This window comes from Mastomys coucha, unplaced genomic scaffold (assembly GCF_008632895.1).
Source record: "Mastomys coucha isolate ucsf_1 unplaced genomic scaffold, UCSF_Mcou_1 pScaffold18, whole genome shotgun sequence".
In the NCBI taxonomy this organism is placed as follows: Eukaryota; Metazoa; Chordata; class Mammalia; order Rodentia; family Muridae; genus Mastomys; species Mastomys coucha.
Window position 1 is genome coordinate 36,235,991 of NW_022196900.1, and position 20,300 is coordinate 36,256,290.

Here is a 20,300-nt window from a genome sequence, read left to right on the forward strand (position 1 = left end):
AAGGCTGTGTAGATAAATTGGCATGGGCCTCCTGCTCCACATTATTGGATAGGATACTGCATGTTCAGAATTTCTGAGCTCTGTGTACACTCAACAGTAGATCTCAGAGAGATTTCTGACTGCATATGACAGGACAGAGTGTTAAATCTGATAGAGGAAGACTAGCTTGAACAATTGCATTTGGACCTGATGATGAAAGACCAAGGAAAGGTACAGGAGGGAGTAGTACTTTAAGACTTTTAGTAAGCAAATCAAAGAAACTACCCCGAAGGAAGCTGGGAAGTTCAGAGAGTCCTCAACCCTCTATTACTTAGAACAAACAAGATTGTAGTGGTATATTTAAGTTACACTGTAACATAAAATACAAGAGCAAAGATGCTTATTTAGTAGTGATACAAGAACAGGTTTACCACGAGGCCCATTTATTACGGAATACTAAAAATGGACAGTTTTGGATCACAATGCTTAACAAATGTCACAGTCACAGTATCCAAACACTTGTCAATTGTTCTCTCCTCTCTCTCTCTCTGTCATTCTCTCTCTCTCTCTCCCTAACACATACACACACACATACACACACACACACACACTCATACACACATACACTCACACACACACACACACACACACACACACCAAAAATTCACATAGAACCTTTGAGGACTCTGAGATTTTACAATAATAATTAGTTTGGAAACAGGCCCATTTCTGGTAATCTTAGCATTATATGCAGTGAATGGTGATTCAATAAGTGCACAGTTTTCAGGCCATGGGAAAAAAAGTACTGATGTTAATTTTCTAGTCACAACAAAGGCATGCATACATTGGAAGTTCTGTCACATAAATAAAGTATATTACCTCATATTCCTGGGAAAACTTCAGGTTATCATTTGCTTTCAACCTCTCAATATGATCTGCAAGTTCCAAGATAGGTATTGGAGGATGGCTAGCCATACCTATTAAAAATGAAGAAGAAACACATTTGAATAAAAAAAAATGAGATTGACCATTCCAAAACACAGTGAATGCTGTAGTTAGAGATGGCCTGAAAACATGTGAGTAGTAAAAATGTTTTATGTGAGAAAGCAGGCAGATAGTCTGGTTACTCAAAGCAGGACATGCTCTAAAGGGAGGATTTTGGAACCAAGTAGATAATTCACCAAGCATATCCTCCAAACTAGCATTCCTAGTGTAGAAGAACGTGTTACTGTGCTATGAATCAATAGGTTAGCTAGCAGAGGAAACAGAAAGTCGGGCCTGATGTCAACTTCTGCTTTGAGTAATTACTGTTATGCCATCTCAGACTCCTTCTCCTGCACTGTGTGAAATGGAAATTGTGTGGAATTAAATGGTGTAAAGTCAACCAAGGAACAGACAGTGAAGAAGGCCTGGAAGGGAAGGAGGAGCAGCCTAATAGGAAACATAAAGTGACTTATGTATAAACAAAGAAAACTAACTTGAAAAATGAAGGTTACCAGGGTAACCGGAATCATCTGAACCTGCAAAGGAAATGATGATGTAAATAAAATAAAATAAATAAGTAAACTGAATGGATTTGTTTAAAGAAAATAAAATGGATAGCCTGATACACCTTTATAAAAGACTAATAAAATGCAAGCTTATGCAGGTTTACTATACAACGTGACACATGAGGATCACTTTAGTATGTCACAAACATGTCAGGTGACAACATTCACATGCAAATATGAACACAGAAAATGACATGCACAATAGCTCATTGGCAATGATAACCAACACCACACTGACACCAAACCAAACTGAACTTCAAAAATGTTTCCACTAGTAGCAGATTGTAGAGGCTCGGGCTGCAGCCTTCTCCTAGCCATTAATAAACGGCCACACTAATAACACAGTAGTACTTTACACCCATGTCTCACTTTACAATGCCCAGCAAACCTACAAGCTACTCCAGGTGTAAACATCTTTGCCCACTATGAAAAATGAATTCAAGAAAATGAGCCTATGATAGATGAAAAGACAAGGAAAGAAAAGAAAGGAAAGCAGAGCGGGAGCCAATACATCTTAGTTCAGTCGGCCAGCTGAAGACACACTAATTTCACATTGTTTGTTAAAAATAATCTGCTGTTAATTTTGATGATTCTTGTGCTCTTCTGATGTTTTCCCTCTGTTCACATGATTTGATCTTGTCTCACTGAGATTAATTTTGCAAGTGTACCATGAGAGAGAATTGCTGACTCGGATATTAAGGGACACAAATTCCAGCTGGCTTGAGACAGTGAACTAACATGCCCCCAGGGAAGTTTCTGAAGTAGAAAATTAGAAGTGGGGAGCTCCAACTGGAAGCTCTGTTGATGCTCTGTTTTTACTGCCACTCCAGAGGGTAACGGGCTGGAAGGATGACCATTAGAACAATGTGACAGGATTACTTATGGGTACCTATGAAATGTCACCCACTAAGTTCCTTTATGTGAAATGCCAAATTATTAGTGGTATAGTAAATTAAGTAAAACAAAATAAAATAAAAACTACTTTGCTTCTTCAAGACAACCATTCTGTGGCGTGATCTATGGTGGCTTTGTGTTCATGGGTGTGAAGGTCTAAGAGCCAATATCTTGGTGGAGATTAGATTAGATCTAAATGAGTTGATCAGATGTAGATTCTCTTTGTCAATGATATAAGTATATATTTGGACCGATAGTTTGGAGGCCTTTCTGGTACTTTTTATATAGGTGAAAATATTGAACTAATTTACATTCTGTGGTAGTCAAAGATGGGTAACAGCAATTTTGTAATTAAGAGTGAGCTTCTCCAGATGAGGCACTCCCCAGAGAAAAGAATGGAAATGTAAAAGCACAGGAGATGTTATGCTGGGCATGGATCTGTACATGGAAATGGGCTGATGTGGACATCATTGCAGTGCTTTAACAGAGAAGGTAATAGAGACAAAGATGTTTAGACCTTTTCGAGCGAATCGTGGGAGAGAGTTATTATCATATATGGACTGAGTGGTGGTTTGGCTAGAGAGGGAGGACACAGAGCCAATCAGGGAGGCGTAGGGGACTGAATTACTGCTCAACGCTGCAAAAGTAAAGCCAGTTGGAGATGGGAAAAGTATTAGTATAGCAGCAGAAGTTCACAAGAAACAACACAAGATGTGATCACATATTAACTTCCAACACTTGCTTTCAAAGGACTACGTTGGAAGCTAGTTACAGAGAAACCCAAGCAAATACCTGCTAACTGTTTGTAAACAGCATCTAAAAATTGTTACTTAAGGCTTGACAGTATGCACCCTATATACATCATTTCTAGGACAAGAATAGCAATTTCATACAAAAGGGAACCCTATAAGAACCTCACGGAACACAAATGAAACACAACCTCAGGATGCAGAATATGAAGTTACTTTTGTTCTGACATCTTCTTCATAGGGACCTGCATTTGAGTACCACAACATCTTTATATGTAAGATCAAAGGATGAAGCACGTTAATTCTGTAGCATCTTTCTTCCTCACGATACTATTTCACTACACTGATCGAGATTCTAAACAGACAAGGGTCTTTTTGGGAGTGGTTCCTATAAAACAGCTTTTGAATTGTGGCATATTTGATTTGAGGTCTGAAGAGCATCATTTTAAATAGAAACCTATTATGTACTTGAGTTGTCTGCTATTTATGTTTAGGGAAATATTTTTAGCTAGCCAAAAGAGTACATACTCTATATAATGATGTTGCTTCTCTCTAAGGCTGAATACCAACATCAGTGTGATTTCACATAAAACATGAGATAAAATTACTCTGAAGCTTTTCATTTCATGTAAGAAAACCATCCCCACTGTGTGATAGTTTGAATATAAGACTGGACCCCTACAGATTCATATTTGAATGCTTAGTGACTGTTAACATCTGTAGCTTTGCTGAGTAGGTATGGCCTTGTTGGAGAAAGTATGTCACTGGGAATGGGCTTCAGGATTTCAAATGCCCAAGCCAGGCTCTCTCTCTCTCCTCTCTCTCTCTCTCTCTCTCTCTCTTTTTCTCTCTCTCTCTCTCTCTCCTGCCTGTTGATCCTGCTGTAGAACTCTCAGTGACTTCTCTAGCACCATGTCTGCCTGATTGCTACCATGCTTCTCACCATAATGATAATGGATCAAACCTCTGAACTGTAAGCCAGCAGTAATTACATGTTTTTCTTAAGACTTGCCAAGGCCATGGTGTCTCTCCATAGCAGTAGAAACTCTGAGACAAGGGGTTGACTTCAAAATAATCTCCAAGAGGGTTGTTCATTGCTCAGTGCTGAAAAATATATATGATCCAAACCAGATCACTATATTAAGGATGAAAATGTAGATGCTGAGAATACTAAGAAGACCAAGTTTATCTTACTTTAGTATTTGCTCAGATTTTGTCTACAAGTCTAGCCATTGTTCACAGTCTAGAAAATAACTGTGTGTGTGTGTACATGCATAACTATATGTATGCATATGTGTATATGTACATTCAGAACAATATTTTCATATTTTAAAGTTCCTTTTTGGAGGTTGCACACCAGTCCAATTAATTCAGAACCTCTGATATTTCAGGTACTGATGTTTTCAGTTTCCTGCAATAGTTCTCTATCCTGTGGGAACTCATGGTGAAGACAGCAGGAATCTTGTAATTCCACTTGTTATTACTTTATGTTCAAAAATCTTATCAGGATTTATGAGAACAAAATAAACTTTTACTAATATCCTTGTGACACCTGGCTAACAGGCATTACTCATTTTTGGATATTATTAGCAGAAAAGAACTTGAAGTGCAATTAAGAACTGCTGAGGACATTGCAGGATCAGGACCTCACTGATCTAAAGCTACAAACCTACAACACAAACACACTGTAAAGGCTTGTATTGACCCTGAGCAGTTTTCATACCAAGGCCACAGCATCTACCAGATATGATGTTAGAATGAAACATAATGCTGTCTTCACAACAATCAAATCTACTATATAGGCTGGAGAAAAAAAATAATGATGACTTTCAACATGTTATGAATTTGTGATAATAGTCACAGTGGCTTCCTCGCATGAAGTAAAACTTCAAAACTGTGGTATTTTTAGCTGAGATGGTATCTTGGAAATAATGGAGTCCAGTGCTTTTATTTTACACAATAGGACTCAAAAGTTCAAGAATTGTATTTGTTCACCTTAATAGTGAATAGTAAAAACATCACTATGCTCTTTGATATCCTTACCTTGACTCCTGTCTAGAATAGGAGCTGATTTTTCTAGACCAGAGGCAGAATCCAAAGGCTGAGTGAGTCAGGATGGTACAGCCAGTAACCAAAGAGCATTAGCTTATACAGTAAACACTTTACAAAGAAAACTACCACCTTTGTTTCTTTGTGAGGAACAAATATCTAGTGCTATCTTTGTTCACGTTTTTTGCTTTTCAGGACAGAGAGGAATACCTTTCTTATCTGAATCACAACAATAAACATTAGATTCAGCCATTATGTCAGTCATCCTTTGGGATGTGGGGAAGTGGGTGGTGCCTGAGAATAGAAACTACTCTGCTCTGTCACGTGGAAATAGGAAGCTCATTAGGAAAGTTGTTCACAAAGCTAAACAACTTGATGAACCATCAAGCGGCAACTTGAAAGTTTTCAAGGTTGTCCACTGTTTTCTTGAAATCTAGTAGGTCACCAAGGTAAGATATAAAGAGCACAATGTCCTTGTGCTCATAGCCAAGCACTAGGCAAACCAGGAATGTTAAGCACACAGGCTTTTCTCTTCCTCAGAAAGGGATGTGTATACCTGTTTTCCACCTAGGAAGCTGGGAGTGGCTACTGGTGAATAACCTGGTGGCCTTTGCTATTTCTATGGCCAGGTCTCATTCAAGTCTCCCAGAATGTTTTTTCCTGACCCTCCCTTCCTAGATCTTCCTCCTTAGATTTATTTGTCAGTCAATTGAACACATCCTTATGGGAAATGTCACATGTACTTTACAGCCTGGTGACCTTTGCACTAACTCAATCAGAGACTCCTTGAGATCTTAGTCCCTTAAGATATAGAACCCATCTTCACGATAGAGTAATTCTGCAAAAGAGTTTCCATGTAGTCATGCTTTAAGCTTTCTTGTGCACTGGGATTGAGATAATTGTTAACAGAAACCTTTTTTTCCCAATATAGTACTGTACTTAGGTTATGTCCAAAATAAACTGGCCTGTGCTGAACAGAGTTTTCTGTTTGCCTCTCACCTTCATTTCTCTGCTGGCCACAGAGCTTTCTGGGACGTCCCCCCCCCCCCCCCCCCAGTAAGAAGTTGCAGTTTCTTTTGGCCTTCTAAATTATGACCTTTTTGAAAATAAGAACAAGCTCTTCCTTTTATATTTGTGTCAGTTAAATGAAAGTGCTGACAGGGTCAGACTGCTTCAGTCCAGGTGGTGACATGTACCCCAAGCTCTGCAGTGGCACAATGATCATTAAGCCACCCTAAGCTAAACACAGTGTGTTAATTACTGCATCTTAGAACTCTTAGACTTTAGCCTGGTTCTGAGATGGGGGCAGGCAAAAAGTACTCAGGCTCAGCCCTCCAATGCATAAACTGCACATTCCTTTCTGTCAACACATTTGGAGTTCCTGAAACTATAATAGTATAAGGTCAGAATGTTAAAAACTGCAGCACAACTTGGCAAAAACAGTATTGAGAGTTGAGAGTTCAGGTGCTTTTGTTTTTAAAATATTCTTACAGTGTACTGTGACTTAGAGTAGGCTTCAAATAACTATATTGTCCACACAGAAGTGTTTCTCAAAAGAGGCTCAGTATTTCTCATCACAGAACACCAAATCTAAAACCTCGAATATTTGAATTATTTTGACTTTAATTTCACGTATAAGTGGAAAACTCCACATCTAACCTCACGTGATAGGTAGCAGTAGAAATTTAGGCATAGCAAAGTATCATATAAACATACTCTGTTTATAAATTTGTTTCATAAACTAATGATAAATAAGACATAAAGAGAATATTGATTAATAAAATTTAATTACTTTTAGGGAAAAATGACAATTGGATGCAATTATGGTCAGTAATATTCTTAATAAAATATCCCCAAGAGTGTTTTTCAGGTAAACATCATTTTTATAAGATTTCTGAGAATGGGGAATTTGAATAGTCTATGTTCCTTTATATCTGAAATTTACCATTCTGATTCAATGAATCAGAGTTTTACCAATATAAAATACAAGGAACAAACGTGTTATTGTTAGGTTGCATGCACATATTTACTGAGACTAAACCATGAAGATAATAAAAATGTACAAATAAATGTGGGTTTTATCAGCATTGGTGCAATTACTAACACCGATGGATGAGGGAAGCTACAGCATGACCTCTCCAAATCAATTTGCCATTGTGCAGGCAGTCTGCTGCTGATAGCACAATCTCTGATACATTAACTTTTTATGAGTTTATGTTTGGTTTTCAGAGACCATCAATCACCTCCCAGCCACATTTTTCTTTCAGGCAAAAAAACACTTAAGTTCAGCCCCATCATGAAAGGAGGCCTTAAGAGTTGAGGCCACAGCTTTGCAGAGTTTGTTGCTTTTCTGAATCTCCTTTTGTTATGTTTTGGTACCTTTGTAAGGGGAAGGGAAAGCAAGAGGAGCAGACAAAGTAATGGTGGTAGCTGGACCTGTGTCCCACACTCTTAGTTGCCCTTCCTTTATTTCTCCTCTCTACTGGACCGAACACAGACTTCTCTCAAACAGTCAACTCAATTTGCACTGCTGAGATGATGCACAAACATGAACACACATCTGTCTTTTTTCTTTTTCCTTATTCACTACTAGCTATTCACAGTGTCCTAATCTTACTCACTTTTTCCCTTTCTAGTGACCATGGTACAGAGAGGGGAAATTATGAGCAAATAAATTTTACAGTATTAAAAAAAATCTGCAACTGGTAATCTCTATCAGAATGATAAATGCCTCTGGTATCCTATTACCTGGCTTCTGACATGCAGAGTCTGAAACAATGATGTAAAATGATCTATAAGACACAAAAGGCAGGTTCCACAAACAGGGCAGGCTTAGTGCATGTTGAAATCTGCAGAACAGCATGAAATCAACACTGTGAACTGCCAAAAAGGAGAAAAAATTTCATACTCTAACTTGGAAAGGCTCCTATTGACATTGCAAAGTGAAGCCAGCAAATAGTTTGTATGGTCCACTATCTACAAACGTATTGCATATTTGTACACAAACTGAAGTTCAGAAAGGCATGTGTAGAGCCTTGGAAGGCAGATACACAAGTAAGATCAGAGTAAAGATTAAAAATCTTTTCTTCTTATTTTATATATAATTAAAAGAAAAATGGAAATTCATGAGATAAAGTGTATTCTTCTTAGAAAATGTCTTTGTTTGATCTCAACTTAAATTATCAAGATGTTGGGACATATAAAAATGTAAATAATAACAGTGAATAGTAGTTTAGGCATGATTTTAAATTTTCTGAAATTCCCTCCCTTGGAAATATGCATTGCCTTTGTAAATATAGCAAGGGATACTGGGAATGTAGACTGAAGAATTTACAATGAAGGCAAAGGGCAATATTTCTTTGCAGTGCAGACTAACAGACACAGTTCAGCTTTGCCTAACTCACAGCCTACCTGTCAAGCATCCCTAACTCACACAACATTTCTTCTAGGAAAAGGTATGCAAGGCTTACCAAAATGTCCAGTTTTAACTAACCTATTTTTCGTGGGTGTATGTGTACATGTGTAGGTTCCCTCCAATGGGTCCTGGGGGTGGAACTCGGGTTGTCTGGCTTGCATGAACAAGCTTTTACCTATTGAGCCATCTACGTAGTCCTGAGCTTTCTTTTAGAAGCTTCTTTTATATTTTGAATCTATTCCCCTTTTCCACAGAACTTAAAGATTTGTAAAAGTTACTAAGGGGTTAATAATTGTAATGCATACATCTACTGCTAGTTCCTTTCTCTTTAACTCATCCTGCTCAGCTTATTCCGCTGAGGGGAGGAGACTAACATACCTCTATTTGGGTTTCACTTTAATGCTATAAAGTTACTACTGGTGTTAGAAAGATGTCATCTAACTGCTCATCTCATATAACGCTGTCTAGCTCAGCCACACCAATCACTGAGGACCCGCTGATGCAACCTCTAATTATTTTAAAGTATTAAGTAGCATAGGTTCTCCCAAATACATCTTGTCTCTATACTGCACTTTGAATTTTAAGACATAAATACACAGCCATGGATGATATTGACAAACATGAGGACCTGCATTCAGTTCCCAGAGTGAGGACCATCTTGGATTTCTTAGATGCTTCAGTACAACTTTTGCATTGGGACTAGATATCTGTTCAAAATTTTTACAAGTACACAAAATTCTGCACAGTGAACATCAGTGGACAGAATTCTGATTTCTTTATGATCAAACTTTGTCTGTGGTACTGTTACACTATCAGTCATGTGAGAACTGAAACATCTGCCAAATTAATTGATCTGACTTCTTAACTATAGACTTTCTAATGAGAATAAATAACTTAAAATCTAACTTACTTTTCACCCACAAAAGTCTTTTTTAAAAACGTTAAAATAAAATCAGAGGGCTTAACAATGAACTTTCCTCTATTCTGCACAACTGATGGAGTGTCACATGGTTGTGTTTGTTTGCTACTTTATCATTCCTAATAGCCTGTCACATGTGATATCACCTATTCTCTTGGGAATGTTCTGTGGTTGGTCCTTAGTATATAAATCATGGTTTTCTTATTTCACTGAATGTCATATTTTTAGGAGTGAAGACATGGGTTATTAATTTTTCACTTATATATGTCATTAATAAATATCCTTAGCTGTTAATGTTATTTGGAAATAAGTAATTATAGATTAACAGGTATGAAACAGATAAAACACATTTCACATAATGAATTACAGAAGATTTAAAGCAAAAAATAAGTAGAAACATAGCAGCAAAAAAATCTAGCCACGGGTCACTTTAAGTTATCACCTGAGAAAATTATAGCTTCTTCAATAAGAGGAGAGGAATAAAGCATAGATAGCTAATAGCTCCACCTTTTGCTTTTACACGTTGGTACATTACTAATGCAGTCACTGGTGGAAATTCACACTGACTGAAGCAAATGTCCATATCACTAAATATTAAACATTAACAGTTCAGTTAATTTCATTTGTAAATGGCCAGTTGTTTAGAATATAGCCCCTATACAGCTTGGGAGGAAATGAGTTTATTTCAGAAATAAATCAAGCTTAACTAAATTTGTCCTTCAAGCAAAAGCATACGACCCTTAAGGCTTCCTGCATGAGATGTGTGTTGGATGGGCCAAGACCATCTCTTCCTTTACTGTCTTGTTCTTACTTTTCTGTTTTGTTTCTTCCTCTTCATCACATTTTTCCACTTTATGGCACTCCCTGTTCAGCAATAGGGGTAACTCTAGTTAAATGATAACTTATTATATACATTTATGTCTCCGGTTTTAATTCAGTAAATTCTTAAGTAATACAGCAATGATACTTCAACTGGAACCCATGACAATTTGAATTTAGTACACTTTCTCCATAAATGGATCTGACAGTCCCATCTGTATTAAGAAAATACATTCTTAAGAGAACTTTTGGATTTGCCACATTTGTACAAAACATCTACAGGACTGAAAGACACTTGAAGATTGAGTCTTTTAAGAGAGGCATAGCTGTTATCTTGCTTATCATCACCTGTACCTGTTGATCATCCTTGACAAATGGCTACCTCTTGTGCTATGTTTTCTGAGGGACTGTTGTCAGGCTATAGGAAGAGAGAGGCTATATACTTATATGTGCTTCTCTTGTTCATACCTATTTGCCCACTTATTCAATGATGTACTGTGATTCTGTGTTTGCTAGAAGTCCAAGTTTGCTTTCAATACAGATCACATTTCACACAGAAGCCATGTATAACAGCATCAGAGAGGAATATCTTTCCTCAGTGGATTACTGGGGATAAGGAATATGATCTAAGGAAAAATTCCATACAATGCTGTGTTTTTTGGGGTCCTCTATGAATTCAGATAGGTGACAGAGAAAGTACAGAAATTGCTGGGTCCATACTACAATGTTGAATTTATTCTGAAGTAGTTTGTTTACTTCCATTTTAAAATGAAGCAAAGCAAACATTACTATACCTATTTACTTTATCACACTGCCTTAAAAGAGCACCACGAGAGAGATTCAACATGGTGCAGTATACTGGGGATTACAATGACCCAGGAGGATAACGCAGATCTGCTCACCCATCCTGGACAAGTTCACAGTTTACCTTTATCAGTCATGTAATAAGTGTACGTAGAAGGGTTTTGATTTTATAAACATTTGCTCTGCCATTTATGCTTATGAAAGCATATGTTCGCCTTCAAAAAGGCAAATTTAAAGAACCCTAACCCCATTTAACTCAAACTTTTAAACGACTCAACATTTGTGATGATTGTATAGCCACCTTGAAATGTGGAAAAGCTCTTTCATAGAAGACTTAGTAGTTGTGTTCATTTATATGCAAAAAATACGTTAAACACAATAAGCCATGCATTCTCACAGTTCAAAGCAATTCATTGAGAATGTACAGTTTAATACCTACAGTGCATCACACAGGGAGTTAGAGCATTCAGACATTAATTAGAAGCAAAAGAACTCAGCCATCAGTATGGGGTGTATTACTACAACCAAATTTTAATCCCAAAGACTTTTTAGATCAATGTTTTGATCACTGTGGGAAGGTACAACGATAGGACTGCTCAATGCGACGTTTTTAGTTCTCTCTACCGTTTGATATTTGACATTTGCTTGACATAAACAATTTGGTCTGAAGAAAGCAGAGTAGAAATAGTCTTGAAGTAATATTATTATAAAACTACACCTTATCAGAATAGCATTTTTTTCTCTGTTGAAGCACTTTATGTTTTTTATTCTATGAAAAAGTATATCTTATATCTCTATTCAAATGTCTACAGCATGAAACCTACACTGGTCAGTGGAATTTAGTATAATTAAATTTTTAAAAGACATGAAATTGTTCATTCCTTCCATTCACCCTTTTCTTTCTCCTCTCTATGTAGCTCCCCTGTTTGTCTTTTCTTTCCATCTTCACTTCCTCCATTCTTCTTTTGTGGTACAATAAACATAAATAGCAAAGCATGAAATAAATACACCAATGAGAACAAATTCCACAATCATCTATTTACTCAGGTATTTACAAGATGAAAAGCCAGACAGAACACAAGTAAGTTGTGTCACTCCCATTAAAATGATAGGTACTTTTCTAAAGACTAGGACAAATTATACATCTTTCTCTTTCCTATCCTACTTCAGACTTCACAAAGTACTTAAATTTCTCTCTCTTAAGTACATATATGTGAATGTCAACAATTAAAGCAAACAATCAGGATGGACAAAATGGATCAAAATTAAGTGAGATACCATTTCTCAGGACAATGCCAACTGGATTATGACACTGTGACAGATGAAGTGACCACTTACCTGGTGTTTGAAAGTTAAGGCGCCTTAGTTCTACTGGGTCTGTTGGGTGGTGTGAAGGGACCTCCTTACTGTTTGGTAAGCTGCTCTTTCTGGACTCCGACTCTGCCCTCTTCCTATAGGGGGAAAAAAATCAAGATTTAAAACCTGAGACAAGCAAAACAAAAAAGAAATAACCAATCAACTATTCCTTACAATATTCTTTCCTCAACGCTGTTTTCAATGTTCTTGGACAGCTTTATGGTTAAAGAGCCTTGTAATCTTGTTCAGGTGGTCTTCTTTAGCTTATAGTGGCTCCTCACTTTCACAAGTTCTGTCAATGTGAATATCTCTTCACTTTTGGGGGAATAAATAATTAATTCAGGTCATCTGTCTTTTTATATGTAAGGGGCACTGTTAAGGTGTTATTAGACTTGCTCAGAAATCCTCTGTCTACTATTGGTATTTGTGGTGAATAGAATTCTATGGCTGTAGAAGACAGAAGTAACTGTTTGCCACAGGAAAACTGCCTGATCTTAAAGCAAACAGTTCAGTCTACCTTCCTCCTTTCTCTTTATTTTTTTTAAATATGGACTACAAAATACTGATCTATTGGAGTAACTGAAGTAAATACATGCCTAAAATTTTGTTATCTTAAATACAAAGGCGAGTCGGAACCACAAAGACCAATGTCTCCCTCGTTTCTCACATTGGAAAGAAAAATGACGATAGTGGCTATGTACAGTGGTATTATGTAACAATCTTCATTATTTTGCTAATGGCAATCAATCACAGAAAGACAAGAAAAAATTAATTTGGTTTTATAGAATTGCCAACTCCCATGATGATTATTCAAAACACCACAATAATTTTTCTACAAATGTGATTCTTCACATAATTTACCTTTCCCCTCTTTCAATGGTGACCTACTTAGATTTAATTTCTTAAGCTTCCACAATGAAATTTAAGCAACATTTCTAGTAAGAAATGTTGGAATTTTCCCATAATATTCATTTATCCATTTTCTTCCAATCCCAAATAATTTCTTTTAGAGAGTTAGATGAGAACTCCATGTAGCAAATGGAAGCATTTTTCAGATTGCCTTTTTCTAAATATCGATACCAGCAGTCTCCATGCTATAGTAGAAGTTATAGGATCTCATCCTTGCTCAAAGCAAATCATTCTTATTTTCGAAAGGGTATGGTTCAATGCGTTTAGGTATTCTTGTACTTTTTTTTTTTTCATATTACTGTGGTATACATGACGAGCAAGCATTGCTCTTGCCATATCTAGGTTAGCCAGAAAAGTCTATCCTTTTTTACTCATCTTTACAAAATAGAAATAAACAGGGGCTAAAGAGCAGACTGAAACAAAGAGGATGCACACTTGATTAACTGAAATTCAATGCATTAGTGAAATATTCTTGATGCAATGCATTTTCTTTGATGGGTCCTATTAGACACCTTGCTCTCTAAGTACCATGGATTAACCTATCTCAGGACTTAATTTTCCTAACTAAAGGTGTCATGGACAACCTTAGTATAGAAGGTATTGTCAAGCCAAGCCACTCTGTCAATCTAAGGAGTATGGTGATTCTGTATTGTGCCTAAGGTACTGACACCTCCAGTTACATGGAATAGAAAAGAAAATGAAAAGAGGAAGTGGAAGATTGGTGAGAGTAATGAAAAAGAAGACAGGGGCTTAGAAACCATACATAAAGAAGGACTGGATGGTCAATTTCAGGGTAGCAAATGCCATTACAATCATGTAATGGGTATTAGTCTCATAATGTTGAGATATTCATTTTATTGTTAAAGATGGAACATTTTCATGGTTTAATAAATGACAAGAAGTTCAGCTAACCAGTTGATCTCAGAGGAAATCCACAACTTTTCTTTTCATGTCATATATCAGGGCTTTTCCCAGGCTTGGGTCTTTGTGGGAATTTAGGCACATGTACACTTTTTTATTGATGAGCCCGACTAATGACTAAAACCTGTACCTTTCATGTGTTCCAAAATAACTCTGTTGCTATTTATTCAAGGGTGTGGAAAACAGAATTAGTACTATCTAGGCAAGGAAACTGCATTACTCTTGAGAGAATTATCGAACAGCCTCCTTATCTTTCTCCCAGAGGCCAGGGTGAATGATATTGGCTATGCTGAGGAAACATTCTCTAAGGAAAGTCAGCATTTTTTTTTTTTTTTGTAGTATGAAAGGTGGAAATTACACCCATTGTTATAATAGAAGCCTTAGAAAGATCATAGTAAGGGATTAAAATTACTTACAAGTCATACATTCCATGTAATTGTGGTTCATGATGAATGGAAATGGGCTTTGGGGCATCTAATAGCTAATTTCTTTTTATTATGACTGCTCAAATGAGATGACCCCCCCCCCCCAAGATCAAAGACTGTTTTAGCTTTGTTTTGATGAAAACCAAAGGTGTGATTATGGCTACCTATAACCATTTTACTGGTAGATACTTATTTACTAAAATTGGAGATTTTCAAACACACCAAGTATGTCTAAGAAAGAGTTAGAAGAAACAGTATTCATTATGATCAGTAACCATTCTAAGTAGTTCATTTTTTTTTCAATTTACTATCCTAAATTATGAAGAAAATGGAATAGTCTACACCCAGTCTAGCATGAATGTGAGCCATAGGATTTTATGGACAATTTTCCAAGGTTCCATTATTAATTTTCAATTAGAGAACTACATAGAACAGTGGCCAGAAAATTTAAATTTTACATACTAATGTTTTCCTATTAAAGTTGTCACATTCTACTTCCAGTTTACTTCTCAAAATGAGAAGTATGTGCCATACAGAGAGCTGTATAATTAGAGGAAAACCAGAGATCACATGACATTCCTGTTTACATGGCTCCCATTGAGGAAGGATGTCAGAGTATAGTGAATTTGCTTAGAAGATTGTATTTATATTACGGAAAAAGGTTTTGAATTCAACTCCTTCTATAAAGAAAGTAGTTCAGACTTTGCTGTTTTGATGTCCCTAATTCGATCCTGAAATCTCTCTGAAGGAGTATCAGCTATAGACTGATTTCTCAATTCTTTCCCAGATGAAAAAGAAGATGATATATTAAGTTTTGGTCAGACTCTTTAACATGAGTACAATAAGAATGAAGTATAAACTGTAAAGTACCTGCAAAGTTACAATGAAACCAGAGAACAAGAAGTAGCTTCAATGTGCTGTATGTTTGGGCAGACACAAAACTGAACTTTTCTACTGTATTAATGGTTACCCATGGTGTCCACAAAAGAAGACCTCCTAGAGTTTTTAACAGTCCTGTCACTAAATTTCATTCTGGCTTTGTGGCCAGCATAGGGTGTTCTTAGAGAAAGCAATGCAGTGATTCTCAAAGTTAAGTGTGTAAAAACACCAGCTGTGAGGGCTCTTTAAAACATACGATGCTGTGTCAAAGCTGGGACCTTTACATTTAGTCATCTCAGGTGATAATTAAGAATTTATATTTCTGGAAAATCCTTGGGGAATAATGATTCTAGTGTTGTTGGCACAGGCCACTGAGTGTACTGTGGGCAGGACAGCAGATAACCTCTGAGAGTCTTCTTTTAGTTGAATTTTTTTGTGAATGTTTTTATTAAATTAATTTATTTTTTACACTCCATATTCCACTCCCCACCGCCTACCCCATCCACGCTCTGGTTGAAATCCCATACCTCCTCCCGACCTCCCTGTCTCCGGATGGATGCCCCTACCCCTACCCTACCTGACGTCTAAACTCCCTGGGGCCTCCAGTCTCTTGAGGGTTAGGTACATCATCTCTGAATGAACAAAGACCTGAAAGTCCTCTACTGTATGTGTGTTGGAGGCCTCATATCAGATGGTATATGCTGTCTGTTTGGTGGTCCAGTATTCGAGAGATCTAAGGGGTCCAGATTAATTGAGACTGCTGGTCCTCCTATAGGATCACCCTTCTCCTTAGCTTCTTTCAGTCTTCCCTAATTAAACAGGTGTCATCTGCTTCTGTCTATTGGTTGGGTACAAATATCTGCATCTGACTCTTTCAGCTGTTTGTTGGGTTTTTTAGTTGAATTTTAATCAAGTATTTTCATCAATAGGTATGTGTATGTTTGCATATGTGTATGCATATGAGTTAAAAACTAGAAGGCAGTCTGAATTCATCATCAAGTATATATATATATATATATATATATATATATATATATATGAGTTAAAATCTAGTAGGCAGTCTGAATTCATCATTAAGTAAGTATATTTTAGCTATTATTATTTCCGTTATTGCTAATCAGGGATGGGTGACATGGGGATAATATTGGATTTCATAAGAATCTTCACTAAGGGGTACAAACAAACAAACAAAACAAAAGGTCTACAAGACAACTCACATTTCCAACCTGCATACACATTAATACACACAAATAGTCATTTACCTCTGAACACGAAACTCAGAGACTTGCTTTACTGGTTTCTAAATTTAGTTTTAATGAAATACATTGTTTTCTTCTCATAAAGTCAAAATATATCCCTCACCATCATTTTCATATCCAAATTTTCACCTGTGTGTAGGCTCTGTTCAGCTTCCACTTGCTAGGTGGGACCATCAACTCAAGTCTACCTGTATCTGTTTTCCCTACTGGCAATGGAAAGGGTTTAGTCTCTATTCCTCACCTGTCAGGTTTACTGCTCCATTTAATGCAGCACAAAATAAATAAATAAAATAAATAAAAAATAAAAAAGGAAAAAAAAAAGAAAGGCTTAATGTTAGTTGGCCAATGGTAACAAGAGTAACCATGACAACCAAGTTTTCAAAAGTAGTGCTCACAAGCAGAGACACATAACTCAGACATATTATTAAACAATAGTACATCAAAATGTTTTGGGGCCTCTAATCATGAGTAAATGGAGGCCGTGAGATTATCACTGAATAAAGAATGCATGGCTTTCAATGGCACTTTTACTTATTACTTGTCAAAAATTGCTGCAAAGATTAATTAATACAGCAAGTCTATGATGATCAAGATATTCAATTCTTAAGAACTCAGGAGAACAACTAGTGTTCTTAATGAAAATACAACAGAATTTCATAACCATAAAGTCTTCATCTAAGAAATATATCATTACTTTAATGATATGAAATTCTGTAAATTGAATTGATCTATTTAAAACTTTGAACATTGGAACATTATACCACAATGAAAAACAGTAGCAGAAATAATTTTTCCAATACCTCTTGAAAAGTAAAGCACTCATCAATCTTTTTTATAATAATAGATGAATTACGTTCTAAGTCAAAAATATAATACTTGTGATTATAAATCCAATGTGCACGGCCCTTCTGTATAGCTAATTTACAGGAGCATCTTAAGTACTAGCCATTGAAAAGACAGACATTTCCTCATGAGGGTGCTAACTTTCTGCAAAAACATCCACTGGTCACTCGTTGGTGCTTCCACCTGTGACGATACATTGACTATTTAAATATGCAAATGTTTTCCAGAAAGAAGTAATCTGAACAATATTCAGTTGAAGGCAACAAATAAAGTGTTTTGTGTTGTACACACGGGTACTACAGACAAGGCAGTCCACTGCTCAAAGAAAGAAAACCAAAACCTCACATTTATCTGTATAAACACACACAGTGAATGATGAAAATGTCACAGTTACTTTGTGTAGTTCTTTTTCTATTCTTAAATGTAAAGTGATTTACCTAGTGTCCTGAATTTAAAAATAACAAACAAAGAAGCAAACAAATAAAAACACTTACTTTTTAACCAATGAGCTTATCAGAGACTGAGGTGTAAGTAATCTCTGGGTGGAAGAGAAAGGCTGCTTGAGCATTTACATGAAAGGATGGAGAGTTAACTAACAGAACACTTCTATGGGACAGCTTGATATAGCCGAACATGTACTCATATCTGTTTAAATATCTACTTTTGAAGGCCTGAAAGTCAGGCAAACTTCTATCATAGGCCAAGATGAAAATGATAGTAAGTCATAAAATAAGCAGCTGGAGGAAAATAAATTTAATATTACTGAACATGTATAAGGTCATGTATTCAATGTAGCTCTGTTTTGGATGCTTGGGAGACAATGAGAAGTAAGAGTCAGGATAATGGGCAATTATAGAAAGGCAATAGTTCTATCATTAATAACTAGAACTCAAGGCCATAGAAAGAGGTCCATAGAATAGACTAAATAGAGGGAGGAGAGGAAGGAGCTTAGTCATAAAAGGAAATGATCAAGATAGGAGGAGTGACCAGGAATGAGGAATGGGGACTCCAGGCAGGGTAAGCTGCTGTGTGGCCGGAGGCAGAGACAAGCAGCCTTGACTCTGGGCTGGGTACTGACTTAGATTTCTTTATAAGGTATAATAGCTATAATGATATACTGATGATATTTAGAAATATGGATATGTTGGTGCTAAAACAGGAGACTCTAGGAACAGCTAGAACAGCTAAAATTAGTTGTTTTGTCTCATCTACTTCATGATTTACACACATAAGCAACAGAGAACAAAGACAGAATTTTCTCACTTGATGGGCTAAGCCATTACTGGTTATAAAATCCCTTGGCATTTTCTAGCCTCATATTCTGCAGGTTCTTTCCTACACCATGATGTATATAAAAATGCATTATCATCTTGAGTTATTTTTGCATAAGGTTAAAGTTTTATTTTAAAATATTCACTTTTGATTTAAATAATTTAGGCTATATTAGAACTAATTATTAAGTTTACATATGCAGCTGTGCAGATTAGATGGATGTAGAAGAAATGAGTGGCCTGGTGAATTTTAATTGTTAGTGGTGGATGGATTCTGGGAAGCTGGGTCTATACATCACAATTAGACACACACATATACATATAAAGTAGAAATAAGATAAAACCATTCCTATTACCTCTTTTTGTTCTCAGATTATTTAATAGTATTATGAAAAAGCTCACTTGTCTAGTTCATTTATTTCTTTGTAAATAATGATGTTTGGGGTGTTGGCCAGACTTTCTAGCACTTCAACCACAGCAGAAGTTGACCTTGACCACGGGGCTCCTGATTTATAATCCAGTTTTTTCTTAGGCCTTGTTAGCATCTCATTTCTGAATTTATATGTTGAGTCACTGGATGAATGAATTATGAAAATCTTTGCAAAGAAATCTTAGTAAGAAGTATTTGTAACACTGTAAATTGACCAGTTGTAGTTTAATATTCTTAAGAGTCAGTACATGGCTTAGAGCCTTTACAAAGCTTAGTGGTAGTTTTGTCACTGGTCATCTAGATATAAATTAAGAGAATTTAAAAAAAAAAACTCAAATTAACAGTAACGTCCTTTTTCTCATCAATCTAATTATTAAGAGAAAGTTTCAAATCATTAAGTTGCTGGGTAAAATACACTTATTAATACAGCAAGCCATTCATGGAGACTGACTCTTTCACAAGTGAAAGAATTGTGAGCAGGTATATCTGGTAAAGGTAATTTTCAAGTCAGTGTGGCCCATTTCTGGCTTATGCCATTGAGGTCTTTAAACATTATTTGCATTGGGATCTAAAATATTAATATTTTCTTAATTATAGTAATAGCAGCAATAGTTTCATTTTTGAGTCATTATCAATGATCTATATATAATAGGAAAGGCACCTAAAGGAGGGAGTGAAGTACATATTATATAATTAACTTTGCTCAGTATCTAAGTTATAAAAGATACCATTCATTGAGTACAGATTTCCTCTTAAACTGCCTCATGATAATCAAGAAGAATGTTGTTGGGTCTACTTAAATTTCAAGTCAGGAACATTTTTTTTTTTT

At 36.2% G+C, this 20,300-nt stretch overlaps 1 protein-coding gene across 47 annotated transcripts in view; it reads right to left on the reverse strand.

The window, feature by feature from the left end:
- The window catches only part of Ptprd (protein tyrosine phosphatase receptor type D), a 2,240,535-nt gene that overhangs the window by 105,379 nt on the left and 2,114,856 nt on the right, over positions 1–20,300 (reverse strand). For 22 of the 47 annotated variants that reach the window (XM_031377711.1, XM_031377694.1, XM_031377713.1 and 19 more), the window contains 4 exons: positions 17,169–17,183; positions 12,517–12,629; positions 2,941–3,060; positions 859–956 (listed from right to left, as the gene is read on the reverse strand). In XM_031377711.1, coding sequence (XP_031233571.1) covers positions 859–956; positions 2,941–3,060; positions 12,517–12,629; positions 17,169–17,183 — 346 coding nt within the window. The remainder of the gene's footprint in view (positions 1–858; positions 957–2,940; positions 3,061–12,516; positions 12,630–17,168; positions 17,184–20,300) is intronic. The other 25 variants (XM_031377706.1, XM_031377707.1, XM_031377732.1 and 22 more) reach the window with 5 other exon arrangements.